The 19183-nt window shown below is 36.5% G+C and overlaps 1 protein-coding gene and 1 long non-coding RNA gene across 3 annotated transcripts; one reads left to right on the top strand and one right to left on the bottom strand.

Moving 5' to 3' along the window:
• Positions 1–2815: 2815 nt before the first annotated feature.
• On the bottom strand, positions 2816–17998 carry ralba (v-ral simian leukemia viral oncogene homolog Ba (ras related)). Of its 2 annotated transcripts, XM_032567886.1 has the most exons (6): positions 17866–17980; positions 16291–16339; positions 7730–7943; positions 6714–6922; positions 6083–6260; positions 2816–4310 (listed from the first exon to the last, which is right to left on the bottom strand). In XM_032567886.1, the coding sequence occupies exons 3-6, from the start codon at positions 7841–7843 to the stop codon at positions 4188–4190; spliced, it is 624 nt and encodes a 207-aa protein (XP_032423777.1). In that variant the 5' UTR covers positions 7844–7943; positions 16291–16339; positions 17866–17980; the 3' UTR covers positions 2816–4187. The 2 variants fall into 2 exon arrangements, with proteins under 2 accessions (XP_032423777.1, XP_032423776.1); XM_032567885.1 differs by lacking the exon at positions 16291–16339 and having other exon boundaries at positions 17866–17998.
• On the top strand, positions 11662–12312 carry LOC116723182 (uncharacterized). Its single transcript, XR_004339921.1, has 2 exons — positions 11662–11991; positions 12272–12312. It is a non-coding gene; the product is annotated as an uncharacterized LOC116723182 (long non-coding RNA).
• Positions 17999–19183: the final 1185 nt, after the last annotated feature.

Here is a 19183-nt window from a genome sequence, read left to right as displayed (position 1 = left end):
TGGGGTGGAAGAGAAGCTGGTAGCACTAATGATGCATAAAACAGCAAACAGCACACAGGCTCTAGAGAGATGCAAGACTGCCATCCCATGGCCAAAGAGTGAACAGAAGTCCTCCCTCATAAGGCTCAATGTGCAGACAGTAGGAAATGGCACAACCGCTAAAATAGGAGTTATTCTCTGTCCATTGCATTTATTTTATAGGTCGAGCGCAATTCCATAGAGCCGGTTTCTCTTTCTGTATAATGAAGGACTGTGATGGTGCTTTATCACTTGAACATCCTCATCCCCAACATTAGCTCAGATATAATGAGGGTTATTCAGAGGACGGGGGCCCTCTCCACAGAATGATAAAAGACCCGAGAGTGTGTCTGTGACATGGCATCGGTCATTAGCCTGCCTCACTTTGCCCTTTCATGTATTTCTAAATAAGTGCCTTCCTGTGGGTTTAACAGACCACCTAATCTGCCTACTTAGAGGTGCGGGCGAGGAGTGGGAGCCCAGAGAGGTGAATTTCAGGCAGGTAAATGTGCTTATCTGTGCTGTGACATGTTTAGCCTCTCTGGTGGAAATTCTGCCACAGGCTTCCAACCCCCGGCAGGTTTCACTGGTGATATAAATTATGATGAGGTGGGGGGGGATTAGTGTATTTATGTGAAGTATCCTGTGAAAGTGGAGCAGTGGCTTTCATAGATGTTACAGCTTTAAATCCCCACAGTAACTCTCTCTGCGCCTTTTTCTTTTAAAGGTTAACGCTGATTTAAGAATTCCCCCGGTGTCGACCTGTCTGATCAATACTTGTAAATATACAGTTCTCTCCCTGAGACTGGAGAGGAAGTCTTATCTCTGTTGCCATAAAGAATAAAAGACTATAGATACAACAGGAGATTGATTTGAGGACAGGTGGGGATATTAAAGTGTTGGCAACCAAAAAGAACTTAACTTGATGCAAAAAAGAAGAAGAAAAAAAAACAGATGCTGGAGAAGATTAAGTCAACTTTTAGAGAATGTAAAAAATAACACAAAATCAATTAAAATCCCTTAAGAGTTGCTTTTGAATGAAGCAAAACAAGGTCAGAAAAAAAAGTTGCTTTCAGGCAGATTTGTAAACAGCTCCCAAAGAATAAAAACAGAAGGAATTCGTTTGATGATTTTTATCATGAAGAGTACTGCAGACTGAAATAATGCATTTAATGTAGCATAAATGCAGATTACTCTACATTTAACTCCAAAGAAGGTGCAATCAGATTATGGGTCAAACATTTCGATTTACATAGCACCAAAGAAACATGTTCTTATCCTTCACACCCAAAGCTATTTTAAAAATGTCATTATAGTAAGTCTTTGCCGGGCGATGTAGTCAACCCCGTTTTCACACTGTGAAATGAGCTTCACTGACCCAGATGCTCCCTGGGCTTCGAAAATGTGAGCCCTTGCTTCGGCCGATCTTATACCAGTCTGCCATGTGACAGAAGGTTGCGAGGTTAACAGAAAGGCTGGTAAAACATCATTGTCACCAATCAGGAAAACAAGCCCCAGGCTCCCAACTTGACTTGGGAAGCCATAAGATGTAAGTTACTGGTCCAAAGAAGATCAGGAACGGCAGCAGTGACATTCGTCCTTTAGGGTTAATGTAAGTGTATGAGAACATTGTATAGGCTTGCAAAAGTATTGAACATTTTTCACATTTTGTCACTTTACAGCCACAAACTTCAAGGCCTTTTCTTTGGATTTTATGTAATAGACCAAGACAAAATAAAGCACAGTTGCAAGGAGGAAAATATTATATGCATGGAATGCATTTGTATTCAGATTTACTCATACACCTAAACCCAAAGGCATTGATTATATTTATACAAATAGCAAATAAAGTCAAACTCAACTTTGTAGAAACAACCTTTGCAGGAGTTACAGCTGTAGGTCTTTAGGGATATGACGGAACCAGATTTCAACATCAAGAAACAGAAACATTTCCTACAGATTCTCATCTACATTGTGGACTGACTAATCTATCCTAGCACAAGATTCTTTGATCCAACCTGTTCCATTGCAGCTCTGGTTGTATGTTTACTGTTGCTACTGAAGGTGACCCTCCTCTCAAGTTTCAAGTGTTTTGCAGACTAACAGCCTTTCAGCTTCTCATTCTCGAAAGGGGAAAAGCATCAACACTCACCACCATCACATTGTTTTATAGATTTTTTCTTCCCACAGCTGTGTAAAAACTAGATATGAGCATCACTAATAACCATCCACTAGACTGATTCGTCCAACTGGGATGTGATTCTCGGCAGCTCTTAAAACTCTAATGTGACCATTTTAGGTTTATGACCTTGTCTTTGTAAATTTGAATTTGTACCCGACTATTCCCATTTTGGATAAGTTATTAAACAGTGCTCTCTGAAAAATTATAAGCTTGGGATATTGTTGTATAACCTAACTTATCTGTCGCACACTCTGTTGTGTTCATTAGTTTTCATAGTGCCAAATATCCAACAATGTTTCCTGAGCTAAAATTGCACACAAGTGAGCTTTGTTAATGTTAATTAGCTGACTTTTGAAGAAAATAAGGTCAAATTAATTTTATTTAGTAAAAGAATAAATGCAGTCACCTAATAGAAAAATTAAGTTTTTTTTTAGTTTTTTATTTTGTGTGATTACTTTTTTGCTACAATTTTAAATACATACACCTACCAAGAGAGGATGATGTGGAACACCAAGCATAATTGTGGTAAATGACTTCATTTCACTTAAGTATTGCTCTCATGAATCAGCCATGGTTAAAACCTAAAACTGGTTTTAAATTATAAAAACACCAAGGTCAAGAATAAAGAAAAGAAACATTTATTTTGAAACTTTCATGCTGCAAGGAGACTGAAGCATGTTCACAGTAGAATGCATAAAACAAGGCATGTTACAAAGAATGGCTTAGGCAGTGGTAGAAACATCTCACTCACTACAGCACTTAATTAAACAAAAGTTAAGATGTAAAGCTTTGCTCAAAGACACAGTAAGGTAGTATAGTTCAGACAAATTGCTCTGTTAGCCCACATACAGAGTGCACAAATATGGTTTGATTTGCAGTTTAGTTGGCACAAACTATTTAAAAGTCTCCACTATGAAGACACTTTTAAGGAATGAATTCCTTCATTCCTTCCTATGAATTGGCAATGAAATGCATGTTCTTAAAATGTAAAGAAAAAATGACTTCCTGCAATTAAACTATTGACCACAACGCAAGCATGTCATTATTGAAGATTGTCATCAAAATCCCAGAACATTGACATTCCTTTAAAAGAAACAAGAAATACCATTCTGCACTACTAGAAAGGTCGGAGTATATGAATGCTTTCTTCTGTGTGTGATAAACTAATAAAGATATTCCATCATATCTGCACAAAGAATTAATTAATGAGTTTTTCAGTCCCCAAAATTCTGCAGTGTTTTACCTGCAGAATTACAAAGAATTTCTCTGATTAACTTTCTGTAATCCTATCAGAGCACGAAAGAAGAAAGGAATATGAAATAACCCTGTTTGGCCACAAATCCTCTAATTGGATTCCACTACCTTGAGAATCATGTGTGGGCACAAAAGTCACAATGTCTTGGGGAAAGATAAAGCTTACGCACTCAGAAAAAAAAATTATAATTTGAAATGTTTATCAATTCAAAGCAGCCAAGTTGAAAGGATAAGTCTGAACAGACCAAATGGATGAGACCTTCGCAGTAAATTTACTAGCAGTAAATGTAATCATTAATGGACAAACATGACAAACAGCAGCATTATAGTTCCTACAGTTTGATGAATACAGAAACAAGAGGTCTGCATGATAAGGTTAAGAGTGGCTTCAGAAATTTAACGCGTTGTTTACTGAAAATCAAAGGCATTATTCAGTATTAAACAGTGGAGAAATTCTTGAGCAGCATAGTTAGTGTCACTGGCAGTTTGGTCATTAGCTTAGTGTGAGCCATCAAGCACTGCAGTTTAAGTCACAGTAACAACAGCGGTCATCTTCCAGTTTTAGTATGTAAAATTGGCAACAAAGTGGTTGAGATTGTTGTAGAGACTAATCTATCACAAGCCATTACAAAAATAATTATCAATTTCCATTTAAATGACAATGAAAAACATCTGTTTTGTTCCCCGGCAATACAGATGTGTGTTGTGGCTTATATTTAGGTCCATGAAGAGCTCAAAGTAAACAGCATCTCTCTCTGAAACTCTTCTTACTCTTCTTGTTCTTTCCTTTTCCATTTTTGTCCTTGTTTTCAGTCATTTTCTTGCCACGCACTTCGCGCATCAGGTCGAAGAATACCTGGAGAGAAATGAGTAGCTACTTCACATGTTTGGGAGTCAGATAAAAATTAAACAAGTAAATTTGAGTTCATGTTAAAATTCAGTACTGTACAGAATTTACAAGTTAGATACGAGTGGTTACTGTTAGCAAGTTGCACCAAGGTTTTACAAATTTATGGTTTCATAATCACCAAATTTTCCATCAGAGAGTGAATGGAGTAGTCATTGGTCATATGGGGCAAGCTTCACTGACAGAAAAAAATTATTTTGGTGTTTGTAAACATTCTTGTCAGAACTTAAATGCTAACTCTTCTGGAGTGGGAAAACTGTGTTTGGTGGCCATTTACGTTTATTAATTAATTTATTTAGTTTTTTTTTTTCTTTAAGTAAGAACTTAATCTAGTTTAGAACCTAAATTTGTAAATAATTATTATATTTCTACATGTTGTGATTCTTTTGGTCAAATGTCCAGTGTGACAATGTGACGGTTTTTGATATGATTATTTTTGACCACTTTTTGAACTTTAGGACCAGATTAAGTTAACTTTTGTTAGCATCCAAGATGCAAGAAACTGTTACTTCCTCAATTTTTGCTAGAAATAGATATTTTTCAAAGAATTAAGTTAGAAGCGTGATCAGAAACAAAACAACCATAAGTTTCTTGGAATATATTTGGTTTTGGAACTTAAAAGTCAGTGACAAAGAGCCTCACTCATCTACTCTGCTAAAATAACAGAATTTTAAAATGGCTTAGGTCAGAGATGGGTTGATAGGTAGTCCGGGGTCTGCATTTAGCCTGCGAACCAGACATTTGTGGCCCCTAAACTGTGATTTTATTAAATTTTTTTAATATAGACCGAGGCGGAGTGAAATTGTATGTTCCGTTTCCCTAATAATAAGAAGACAACTAAATGTCAGCCATATAATAAAGCAAGCAAGACAGTCATATCCATGTCAACCTGTCACTCGGTCATTACTGCTGCAACACCAGCGGCACATTTTTACTTTCACTTTGGGAGCGGTTTTCTAGTTGAAACCTCCCCAGCAGTAGAAAACGGTGCAATCCAAATTTGCAGTGAAAGTAAAATGTACTGTATTTTTATGTGTTCATTCTCCCTCCAACCAGCACAAGCGTGATGTGCTAAATTTACCAAGAGACCGTTGGTATGACAAAGCATTTGAGAGCAAGGAGAGGCATTTTGAAGAGACATTTTCTCAACCTTTTGAGTTAAGAAAAGTAAGAATAAAAAATCTATGACCGTTTTATCAAGCTGCAAGTAGAATTCTTGTTCCATCCATGACACAAAACAACACAATCCAACAGCATACTCACTCTTAGTGGCATGGATTTTAAAACAGATCTTACTGCAGATCTTAATTTCTTTGTTTACCAACAAATTCTGTGGAGGAGTTGATTCTTTCTGTTAAATTGAAAGGGAGTTGTAACTTTATATTAGCACTTATTTTATTTCTTTTTAATTTACGAGATTCTTGAATTATTTTGAGTACAACTGTATTGTCGTATGTATGGACTATAATACATGGACCTCTGACTATGGAAAATTTCATTTTGGTCCTTTGACATATGTATTCATATAACTCTAGTTTAGGTAAATTATGCCTATTAAGTAGCTGACAACAGTCTGGCTACCTGAGCAGGCTGTGTTGTTTACTAACCAGTCAATATCAATGATGTTGATTATGACTAATTATTCATAGCAGAAATTTACCATGTACACCTATAATTTTAGCCTATTTCTGTTCAGTAATGCAGTGAGTGAGCATTGGCACCTTATCCACGTTGGCTCTAGTTTTGGCAGACGTCTCTACATACTGGACCCCCCACTCCTCAGCCTTCCCGCGCGCCTCATCACCAGACACCTGCCGACGATCTTCCAGATCCGACTTGTTGCCAACCAGCAGGAGAGGGATCTTGTCCTCCTCCGCCTTCACTCGCAGGATCTGCTCCCTGCAAGCACAAAACAGAAACCTAATAAGCAAGTGCAAGGGTTGTTGAATATTGTTTTTGTACTTTGCAAATAATAGGTACAATTCTTAAACTAACATTTAGCAGGAGCATAATTGTTTTTTGTAATATAAAGGGTTATTTTCTTCCCTGCAAAACAAATCCATGTTAGACTGCATGTAACCATTTTGTTGCATTTTTTTGGATCAGATTCAAGCAAATCTTTTTGTCAATTCCTCAGAACTGACACTGAAAAAAAAAAGCTATTAATTTAATCCTAAACTGAACTTGTCTAAAACAATAACATGATTAAGGAGTAGAAAAAAATGTAATAGAATCATTTCAGTGATCACAGTCATTACCAATATAGCAACATGTAATCTAATTTACATCTCATCAAAGTCGCGGACCTTCAACAGATGCCACATTTACGTGCTTGCCTCACTGCATCATTACCTGAACTCATCAGTGGCACTGAAGGACTCGTGCTCTGTGATGGAGAAAACCAGCAGGAAGCCCTCCCCGCTGCGAAAATAATTATCCCTGATAGCAGCGTAGTCCTCCTGGCCAGCTGTGTCCAGGATGTCGATCTGGACTTCCTCCCCGTCCAGCACTACCTTCTTCCTGTAGCTATCTGCCTTAGTGGGTTCGTAGTCTTCGACAAACTGAGAAGGCGAACATTAAGACAATTTATTTTCTTGCATTTTGAAGACTGTATGTGTGTTTGCACAAGGATACAGAACACCAGATTTAAACAACCTGCCAACCTTTTCACATTATCAGGTTCCAGTCATAAAATTCAATATGTTTTCTTTGGATTTTATGGAAGTCACCAACACAATGTAATGTATTTTACAGATTAAAATATGAAAGGTTTGACATGCATTTGTATTTATTTCCCGAAGTCATTACTTTGCAGAATCATTGTTACTGCAGTGAGGGTGACACTACCACCTTTACAAAAGAGGCCATTCATTTTGAAATTTTTACCAAAACAGCTCAATTTGAGACACACTGAACCATATGTGAATAGCAGAGTAGATTCTTACCTGGATGTGTGTCTGGGCCATTAAACCATTGTAAATGTACAGCAAATGTTTCTAATTTTTGAGTTCACTTCAACAGAACAGAGACCTAGGGTTTTAGGAAGGCCAAAGTTCGATTGTGCAATCACATGTCCCCAAATGAACTGGATTTTCCCTTTCACTTGACAATTGCACACTTCACACCAAATAGCATTAAATTACAATGAAGTTTGTGGCTGTAATGTGTAAAAAAGATCATGTGATTTAAAAGAAAGTTTGAGCTACTGGTCTTATTAAAGTGTTTTAGCCTCTCCTATATAGTCGTTTTGGGAGCCCTCATCTCATTTTAACAGCGTTTCCCAGGAGACCAATTAAACAAAGGGAACAGTGGGTAACTGATAAGACAGGAGTTTGCGGGTAGACCAGGTGTGTGTAGTATTAACTCACCTCATCATACATAAATTGCAGCGTGAGGGCGGACTTCCCAACACCTCCACTTCCCACCATTATCACCTTGTGCAGTGCCAGAGAACTCTGGTTTTTACCTTTATTGGCAGCCATCACTGGATTTTTCTTCGAGTCCTTCTCACACACTCAAACACATGTGCACTACCCACACGCACACCCCCACACATGCACACACTCGCCCCACGACAGCGACCTGTGAATGACAAGAGAGGAAACTTAGCAGTGTGTACAGTTGATAACATCAATAAGGAGGGAACATGGGAGAAGCAGATGGGCAGATGGCAGTTGTTACTTAACAGATAGCAGCGCTCTGTGCCAAGGCTCTAGGCTGAGTTCCAACAAATCTTGAATCTTAACACCCACCGCCCCCTTTAAAGTGCCAAATTGCCTACTCATGAATCCGAGAACTTTATAAAGTTGCCCATCAAAAGGTCATTGCAACTGATCAGGAGTAATGAAGCCATCATTCTCCATGGCCAGGCTGAATTTACGAAAGCATTAAAACAGAGCATCATGTGCTAGAGCCATTAAAAACGAAAAAAAAGAAGAACTGACTGGCCATCTATCTGCTTTATAAGGGCCCTGCCCCGAGTAGGTGAAAGCTCAGAGTCAATTGCTTTTTGCCTGCTTCTGTATCTCCCATCCCTGTCAGATATAACTTTTAAACAGAGTGCTAACGGACTCCACCGCCGATGCCTTAAATGTCTCATCTGAGCTTCAATTAAAATGGAAATTATTTCAAGTGTTGAATGCGCTGAGAGCTAAAAACCAAGCTTCTACTGTTAATATTTCTGCAGTTATTTAAAACTGTGATCATGTCTGCATTACTGTCACATTACAGCTGGATAAAACGCACTCGTCACATTGTTTCTTTAGCAACTAGAAGTCCAATCATTTCTTGTGAACTTTAACCTTCATTTCCTGCTGAGTTTGTTTGCCAAGTGCAGTTTCTGTTTTGACAGCCTTAAAAAGCCAACCAAAATATTTATCTTACTTTAGTCCTTTTAAGTGATGTAGTAATTTTCTTTAATTTAGGTTGAAGAAATAAACGGATGGATAGAAAAATCCACCTCACAAGATGAGACAACAACATACTGAATTTCTCTGAAATATTTAAATTTTTTGTTATTTTCACAGACTAAACATTGTACAGACTACAAACTTTTAAAGAATCCATATACCATTATAATATTCCAGTTCAGCTTTGGCTGCATGTTCTTTTTATGCTTCTTTTAATCTATTGTGGTCATAATAACGAAAAAAGCACTGAAAATGTGAGATGCATTTATCAGAATGCAACAGCTCTGTGTGAGAGCAGCAACTGTTAAGACAAGCTTTCACTAACATTTTCAACTAAACCAAGCTAAGTTGAGTTGACATTTTAAACTACTGGTATCTTCACTGTTTTTATTAACAAGTATTACTTATAAACAAAGCGGTTTCTGTGTGCATTTCCAACATAAAAAGAGGATTACTTACTCTGAGATCTTAAAAGCCTGCAAACATATTTAAATCTAGCATTTAAATCACTGATACTAATAACTTAAAAGGACAAAACAGCAACTTTGCATTAAGACCCCTAGCCTTTCTGTTATCTATTAAAAGTCTTGCTCTCTCTCGCCGCCTCAATGAAAACGTCTCGATACATAGAAAGTACAGTTTCCATTTATTACTTCTTTTGACTTCATTTTAAAAACACCATGCATCATTTTAAAAATGGCTAACTTTGAATCTTTTTCACTCAGTAACCTACTGAAAACTGTTGCCGTTAACGTGGCCTGGTGAAGCGTAGGTATGACCAAGTGTGTTAATGAAAAGGATTCTTTGTCTGAATTTCATGCCCAATCAAATTTGCATATTTCAATCTAGTTTGCCTCTACTCTGAATTGTTTTTATATTGGAAAAATAAAAATAAAAGATAAAATTCATATAAACTATTGTTTAATTTACATGTGTCCAGTTTAAAGTAATCTAGCTAACGGTTCAAACTCTACAAATGTTGTATATTTTGAAAAAAGAAAGCCACTGACTTGAATTAATCTATTGGCAGAATAAAAATACCAGGAGGAAGAACTCAGAGTAATACTAGTTGCATCTTTAAATACTAAATGCAGCTAACATATTTTATTAACTTATGAAATTCATCTCATCAGACGGTAAATTACCAGACATTGTTCACAGGAAGATAATTTGCTAGCAAGAATGTATCAGTGTCTCCAAGGTACAACATGTTGTACCTTGTGAACCTAATAGAGAGCACTCAGTAAAATAAAGTGCTCCTGGGTCTATTGTGCTCTGATAAAAAGCATTCTTCAATCTGTTGTGTGAGCTGATCTAATACAAAGACTTAACACAGTCATGTGTTTACCTTGCTCTGGATTGATGCCACTTCTGTCATCTATATCAGTGCATAGAATACCAACTGAGCCACCCAGCAGCAATGTATAGCCAAAAGCACAAGTCCAAAACAAAATACCAGAGCATAAAAATCACTTTGAAAGCAGCTTTGACACAAAAACTTCTTTAAGTTAATAATGTTAGACTCTCCTGGCCCCTCCTAATACATTTATTACCTTATCTTTAACATTTTCTCTCTCTCTGTCTCTGTAGAGACAGATCCTTCCCTCCTCTCAGGATGTCATGCTAATGGAATCACTGAGCTGATTCATAGCAGTATTCATAATCTGCTCCTCCCCAACAGTAAACATTTCTGCTTGAAACCAGCAACACTCCCATCTGGAGACAAGACTAAGAGGAGAAAGTCTTTAAAAAATACCTTAAAATTTCCACTTAAACTTGTCATTGCAAACAGAAGGAAACAAGCCTTTAAAATCAAATAAAACCTCAAAAAAAGATCTCTAAATGGGCCACATAATATGAGAAGTTTGAACATTTTTAATAGATAACAGCATCTGAGGATGTGGCATCATGGTTCCACTTTCCCTAATCAGGGAATGAAGCCTGACCTTTACTCTTCCTGTCTTTGTTATCCCAAACCAGGCCAGTGGAATAGTTGATATGAAGGATGCCCACACAAACACATTTACACACCTTCTTATGGAACTTGCAGAATTCAGCATTTATGTATACGGGGCACCATTTTAATTATTCACATGTAACCCACTTCCCTGTGCACAAGCACAGATGGAAAAACGAGGCAGGGATTAACATTAAACTGAACACAATAAACTAATTTAACCAAAACCGCCAACATTACAGCAACACGGTCTCAGAAATGCTCAAAGTCAAGATAAACCAGTATTCTGGCAAGTCTCACATGTTTGGTACAAGCCCTTTAAAGAGGATCAGGGGTTGTGAAAAGGGAGGGGTGAAGTGTAACAAACCACTTTGGTTGCTAGGCTTCTGAAAAATAGATGACACCATTGCAATGTGGACAGCAGACATTTATTAGAAAGCCCTTCCGAGAACCACCCAATCTTCAACTGCTGTTTATTTTAAGACATGGTTGAAACTAAAACAACTTTTCCAGGATTCAGCATAGAAATGCCTACAAGCAAATTTTTCACCAACTGAAAAATGTACTTGTCCACCACTTAATCAAAAGTGATGCAACTTTTGGTCATTTAAGTACCAAGTACGGGTGCACCAATTGCAGTTTTCTGGCTGATTGCAGATCTTTAAAAAGTCTGACCTGCTGATTCCAATTCTGGCTGATTCTAATTGTTTTGTCTGAAATGCTGCTAAAAAATAGCAAGAAAGGTGCTGAGTTGGCACCTTTCCTGGGGTGCCAACTCAAGAAAGGTTGAGTGGGGGTCACTATTGTGGGGTCACTATTGTCACTATTGTTTACTGTAATGTGCAGACATTATCTTTTGGTCAAACAGTCAAACATCTCTCATGGCAGAGTAACAGAGGACAGTGGCTGATTTTTAGACTTTTGCAGGTGTAGATAAAATCTGTGGATAAAATCAGCTTCAAATTTAAGTATCAGCCGATCAAAATCTCCCAATATTCTGAAAATCATGGCCAAATTATTGGTACACTTCTAGTATGAAGTGAAAATAATCACTAACTTTGGAAACAATTTGGATAGCATTCGTTGCTCATAACCAGTCCTGCCTGTATATTGGTATGGTCAAAGAATATCCACCATCTTGTTTTACCGGTAATGACTTTAACCATATCATTTATGTGCAGTAGCTTGGTCTCACACAGGTGTTGCATTATTACCTTTCAAGATTGATGAGAGTTGCATCAAACAACTTATAACAAATATTATGGTTAAGTCAATTATGTACAACACTACAAATACTTTTTTAGTAGTGAAGGGCAGTGAAAGACTTGTTTCTTACAAAACCATCTTTTACAGGGTTACTGCTACAAACTATGTAGTCACAAAACAGACTTATTTCTGGTATCCAACTTAGCCTTGAATCTCAACAAATTAAGCCACATTCATGGTTATTGTGTCTGTGTTATGTATGCATTGATGTATTAAATAGACAGACATCTGAACCTCATTTGATTTTTTCTGTCCATCTACTGAACCTTCAAACTGAGGTTTGTGATAAGATCATCTGCTCACCTCACCCTCAAAGATGGAAAACTAAATTACTCTCAACACTGACAACTTACTAAGTGAGCAGATATATGTAATTACTAATTGGAGCAGAAAGTTTATGTTAAAATCTCAATTATATGTATATTTTTTCTTTTTCTTTTTGTTTCCAGAGAACTGCTTTGCTCTCCTTCATGTATGCATTACTCTTGTTGCATCTATATACCAAACAGCAAATCATCTTTTTAATGTTTTGTCTTTATTTGCTACAAGTCTCAAAATTAACTCCAGGAACTGAAGGATAAATCTGGTTCTCAGCTTGTTGTGCCAAAACAATAACCTGACAGAGTCACAGTAATGAGGGGAGAGTAAGAATGGGTAAGACGATCCACGACCCCAGACCAGGTTTCAAGACTACAACTTCTTTATCACAGTGCAACAAACAATGCAAAATTTAAGCGTGAAGCCCTGCAGGTGGCTTTGCATAAGTGAGTTTGGTTCTTCATATGTAGCAGTTATAACAGTCACCGCCTGTGGAGATCAGGAAATGATTTACTATACTTAAAGAAAGCTACAGCAGATAGGAGACCATTTTCACCCTACAATGCATACTAACAAGTATCTGCCTGTGGGAGTGTACAGAGAAGCCTTTGACAAAACTGGGCAACTGAGAGCTTAAATCCTCCCCGTGTTGGAATCCCCTCAACTGCAGCAGCACTAAGTGGGTTGCTTTTCTTTTTTTAAACCAATCTCTATTTAAAACACTTCTTGTTTCATTTAATATGAAAATATAATTTTATAAATATCATATTTTCATTTAATATGAAAATATCTTCCAGGTGAAAATGAGGTACTGTCTAAACTGTTCCTCAAACAAACTTGTCTTTTCTAGGGTTGAAACAATTGGGTTAATCGTGATTAACCAATTGATGATATACTGTATTTGTCAACTAATTTGGTAATTGATTAATCATTAAATGGAGTTAACAGACTCTACTAGAGATCATTTGCAGAACAAACAACACCCTCAGAGTAGTAATTAAGCCAAAACTGTGCAAACAATATAAACATTTGCATTTCAGATGAAATACATGTTTTGTCTATAAATATGTTCTACTTTGAACTCCTTAATTGGCATACTTTTGGCTTCACCAGGTTCAAATTCTGGCAAATTGTAGACAATAAAATGTTTATTTTCTTATTTAAAAATAAATTGAACCATTTAATTTGCAAGTGATGCTTTGGTAGCTTTTTGCTGAGTATGATATTTGCAGCGACATGCAACGAACAAAAAGTCAACAAAAGCTTCTTCGAACAGCTGAGCTTCATTTGGATGTTTTCTTTTTCTTAGTCAGAGAACTTTAAAGGTAAATACAGTAGTGTACTGTCCCGTATTTAACATGATCTTGAATTTGGTGGTCACTTCTGAAGACACCCATCTCAGTTCATCATTTAAGTTTTACCATCTTAAGGCTAAGTTATATACCACCAACTATGAATAGGGATGACACCTATGGCTAGAGTTCCACAAAGTAATTGTATTTGTGTCCTTGTCCCAGAAGCAGAAAAAAGGAAAAATGATTTATTGACTCAAAGTATGTCTAACTCACTTACAGCAAGTGGCCATGTCTCCCCCCTCAAGGTCAATTTTATTGGGCTGTTTTCTGAACAACCTAAAACAACCAGACAAGTCATCCTGTAATGCAGGTGAGCATTAGAGGGTTAATCAGCTTTAATAATCCTTAATATTTTATACATGCTCTATGTATGCTTTTGTATTTTACAGGTAAAAAAAAATATTATTCTATTTTATTTTATGGATCTTTCTGTGTAAAGCCCAGTTATTTAATGGGAAGTCAAAGTCTGTTGCTCTGCACAGCACCTTAGTATATTTGGATCCAATTAAATGTACAAAATGTAAATGTACAAAATTAAATTAAATTTCCCACATTAATAATTCCACATATTATTACATGTCAAGTTGAATTAAGCGTCTAAAAATATTTTAAAAGGTAAATTCTAGCAGTACTAATATAAATTTATTGTCACATAAAGAACAAAAATTATATATGCAATACAAAAAGAATTACATATTATTAAAGCACTGCTTTGCATTATTTGAAGACAAATAAACATTTTATTGAAAGTTTAATTCAGAAAAATTGGAATCATTTATCCACTTTAAATTTAAAAAATAGAAACAGAGAATGATCACGATGGCAACCAGTACAGGGTTAATTCATCATTCTAGTTTAAAAATAACATTGTCTCAAGTAGAGAAGGCTATTTAATGCCTTCTCTATCCTTCATGTTGCCACTTTTATACAGATATAGATTTTTGAAATTTAAGGTAGAGGTTTGACAATGGGTGAGTTCTACATTAATCACTCTGTGCCTTCTGCTTTCAGATTCCCCAAACAAAAACAATTCAAATGTTTTTATATTCAATTAGAGGATTATAAGTCATTAAATGTGTTTGAATTTTAATAAAACAATCAAAAGAGTGATTTGCACTCATGAGCCAGGGCATCAGATTGTTGTGTAAATGCATACCTCTTTATTTGGCTTGAGCATTTACATAAATACACACACACACCATCAAGTTTGTGAGTAGAGATAACCCACTCACTAGTCAGTGAGTGGGCCAACACTCACTGACCCACTCAGAGAGTGAGAGACTGAGGAAAGACAGGGTAGTGGTCTAAGAGACTCCAGGTGTCCCTACATTAATGAGAGCTCTAAAATTGGAAACTCTCCTTCTGCTGATTAGGATGCAATGAAACCAATTACGAGAAAATATTATTTAAAATTCAAGAAAAAGAATCGCAGGCTGTATATGAACCATGGAAGGAAAAAATAGGATAGATTCAGTGAAAGTAGATCTAAAAATTCTGACACCAGCAGAAGTTTCCATCACGCTGAAACAAAGCTGCATTTTAAAAAGTCAAACAATTGCCACAGGTAGCGTCTGTCACAGCTTGGTAAACATGCCCACAGGCAGCAGCTGAGAGCAATGAGTTGAAGAATTTACGAATATGAACAATATAAAATTTTTTAAAAAGGCAGAACGTTTTTACAAATGTAAATTTGCATAACTTGTTCCTCTTCCTCAGGGGAAACAGGATCCTCTGCTGTGTGTTGCTAGTTCCTTACATCCTCGTCTGCTTTCATCATCAAAAATGAGCTGAAGCAAAAGCTAACAATGTATCAGGTGAATGTCAGAATCAACATAACTCCAAGTCTCATTTAGTCGCTCACTCAATCACATTAAATTCAAAGGTAATTAGTAATTTTTTTACTAATTACCTTTGAAATTAGTAAAAAATTACAAAAATCTGCAAAACATTGCAGATTTTTAAGCAATAAGCACACAATAACTTAACACAAGTATATGGCTCTTCCGGTGTCTCTTTTCCTGTAACCTGAAGCTATTGGCAAAAACAACTCCCACCTCAGACTTCTCATACTACTTCCTGACACAATTTTATTCTTTTTCATACACCTGACAGACCTGGCATATAACAGTTAACAAATACCACATTCCATACAGTCGCTTTTGTAGTTCAAACACTACATATGACAGTTGTGATGCAAGTGTGATCTGCTTCTAAATGTTTTTATTGCACACACTGTGGTGGCAACAAGTGACACACTGGTGAGTTTGTTCAACTCACCAGTACTTTCAGTGACGATATATAGTGTTTACTGTATCTTTTTGACCTACAAATGGCACAGCAGGGAGATGGAAAATAACATGAAAACAGCAAAGCTGCATGTTATTTGTGGACAAACAAGAGGTTTCACTTTAATATAAACTGTAGGTGTGTCTCTGTGCCTCATATATTTTTTGGTTAAAATATGTCTGGTCTTCACTCTCTGAAATTACTTGCACTAAATAGGGTAGCCAGAAATTTTACTCAAGTAAGAGGAGCGATACTTCATTCTACTCAAGTAAAAGTATAAAGTATAGTGTAGTAAAATTACTGTGAAAACATTTTTTTCCTCATTAGTTACTACCCACCTCAGAAACATGAAGATGGTGAGGTCTGGATATACGCCATCCTGACTGACTGAAGAGAAGTGACGGGGGAAAAATGTCTATCATGCTCTGACAAGTTACAGAGTAAAACAAAAACAGTAAACAGATGGCTACCAAACCAAAACCCATGCTGAGTTAAGAGAACATTGTGGCTGAAACAGAAATTGTTTAAAACTTTTTAGCCATTAACACGTATACTTGTGGTAATGTATACTTTGAAGTGCCTATGCAATGTTTTTAAGTTACGGCAAAAAAGTCCTAGACTAAAACATAGGCACCTTTATGGAATCAAAAAAGTTAGTTATCTGATATATCCAATGTGTTTCATTGCTGAGTAAGTGTTAGAAGTAACATTTGAATCAAATCACAAAAAAAAAAGAAAAACCCTCAAATGCTGTTTGTTGTGAGAAGAAAAAATACCTAACAATCTGCATTAGCTTCTTAAAAGCCAGGCCAAAGCCCTACAAGACTGCCAAGCAATTCCTAAGCTGGTTTCCCTGAAAATGCTGCAAATGTGCTGGGGTCAGCATTCTGTTCACGAGTTGTTTATGGGGGGATGACTGCATGTTTCATTCCAAAGCAGATACTAAAAAAACAAGTTTATGCAGGCAGTTATCTGGAAAAGGAAACACACATTTCACTTCCCCTGCTACCTAAATGGACCTGTCATTAATATCGAGATGGAAGCGTGGTGCCTTGCTAACACCGCCCTATACACCCCTCTTCCTTACTCAATAGAAAAGGGGAAAAACCAACCCGCATCTCTACATATTACACTGTTTATATGTAAACTATCATCTGGCAACTAACCGAACTGGCTCTAAATCTTTATGACTCTGCATCCTCTAAGAGAGGAAAAGACGAACGTAAAACCTAAAGATCTAATAGATTAGGCCAGGTTGCCTAGTCTGAAGATACCAACGGATTTACAACATCAGCAGAAGAACACATGAGCTAGTTTGGGTGTGTCTTCTTAGTGGCAAAACTTTACAGCAGTAACAGTTATTACCAAGGTGCTTATTCAAACATTTAATGATGGGAGATATTATTGATGTACTTAAATTATGAGGAACTCACAAGTTTGTTCATATTAAAAAGAGTAGTTCACCCGCTTAACAGTTGCGAATACCATTATTGTTAAAGAAAAATTAAACAGTACTTCAAAACCACAGCGTAATGAAGTAAACATAAACGTTTATTCGGAGTATTTTTTACAAGTCAGAAAAGGAAAATGAAGTGCCAACAGATCGAGGGAAATGTCCAAATCAGTTATGCTAGCGTAAACTCAATCAATGGTGCTGGTATTATTCTACTATTAATCGCGTTTTCTATGTAGAAAAAAGTTTGACAACCACCACAACGTGACAATTTCATCACATTAATCTGGTAACTACCAGTTTTTAAACACCCATATTCTGTTAAACGCTGAGCACTTTGCCTCCAGCAGTCACTCGCTCTGCCCTTAAAAACGTATGGTAACGTTATTTAAAGAGCCATACCAATAAGCACATAATAATACAACTACTTTACCGAAATAAGAAGATTCGGACGCCTTACCGAAGTGTAGTTCCAATGACTGCCCTTGGTCGATGCTATCTAGCTGTCTGCTTTTCCAGCGCAGACCGACGCATTGGTTCTCCGAATACAAACCGCTCCCGTAACAAAAGCCCCACCTTACGGAAGTAAAAAGAACATATGACAGGAAGTGACGCATCGGCCCTCGCTCCAGTTAAAGAACCCGGTTTGTGGTTTTTGTAGCTTGAGAACCAAAACCCTCGTCCAACTTCTTAAACCACTTAGCAGAAAATAAATAAATAAAACACAAATGCAAAACAACCAGGAAACAGATCTTGTGGTTTTTAAATATTGTTCTGAAAGGCATTTTTTTTCAATTTCACAGTGGAAAAACAACTAAGGACGGATAATTGATTCAAAATTGTACTATGGAACAAGGGTAAAAAAGTAAAATGTCCAAAATTACTGCAATATTGTATTAAACTAAAGACATACAATGCAGCAGTAGAAGTGGCCTTTCAAAGAAAGCCAGTTCATCACAAGTTCAAGAGACAGACAGAGACCAACAATACCTGCAAACACTTCTAAGTTCTGCTCAGACCCATGAATCAAATTTATGAATATGAGAGCAAGTGTAATACTTGGTCCATAATGAATCCAGACAAAATAGCCTGCAATGGCAAGGCTTACATCAGATAATTTCTTAATCTTATAAACATTTTAGTGCTATGATGCAAATATTTCATCATAGTCCTTTTAATCCTTCTAATCTTATAAAATAAATAAAATGTAAAAACATTCTAAACTTGGCATACAATGCATTTTTACTTTTACATTTTAGGATAGAAAACAGAACCAGATTCCAGAAATTGCAACAAAACCTGTATTTTTGGAGAAGACAATAAAGTTGTCAAGTTTTAGCTTAATATGTACTCAAAACTCAGTGCAGCAAACTTTATGACTGTACCTTGATCTTTAGATAAAGATTAACACATTAGGACAATAGCCTTGTTTTTCTCATTTTTATAAGGATCTATAACCTGTTAAAATCACACCTTTAAAAGAGCTACCGATTAATTGATTAGAGGCACAACAGTGGTGACGGAGTTCTCAGCCAGAAAACGTATCATTCCATTTAACATAATCTGAATTGCAGGATCTCATTGGTTTGAAGATTAGATTGTTTAAAACCATTAATAAAGCAGTTGATGATAGAGTAGATTCTGTAATTTACAATGAGACTTTTTATTGCAAAGCTACAACAGAGCATTCTGGACCTTAGATCTTAAAAGGAACTGAGACATAACTTGTCTAGATATTATGAGCTGTAACAGAAAACAATAAGAAGACGTAGGTCCCA

This window comes from Xiphophorus hellerii, chromosome 7 (genome assembly GCF_003331165.1).
Source record: "Xiphophorus hellerii strain 12219 chromosome 7, Xiphophorus_hellerii-4.1, whole genome shotgun sequence".
In the NCBI taxonomy this organism is placed as follows: Eukaryota; Metazoa; Chordata; class Actinopteri; order Cyprinodontiformes; family Poeciliidae; genus Xiphophorus; species Xiphophorus hellerii.
The sequence above is the reverse complement of the archived record's forward strand: the minus strand, read 5'-3'. Positions and strand labels throughout refer to the sequence as shown.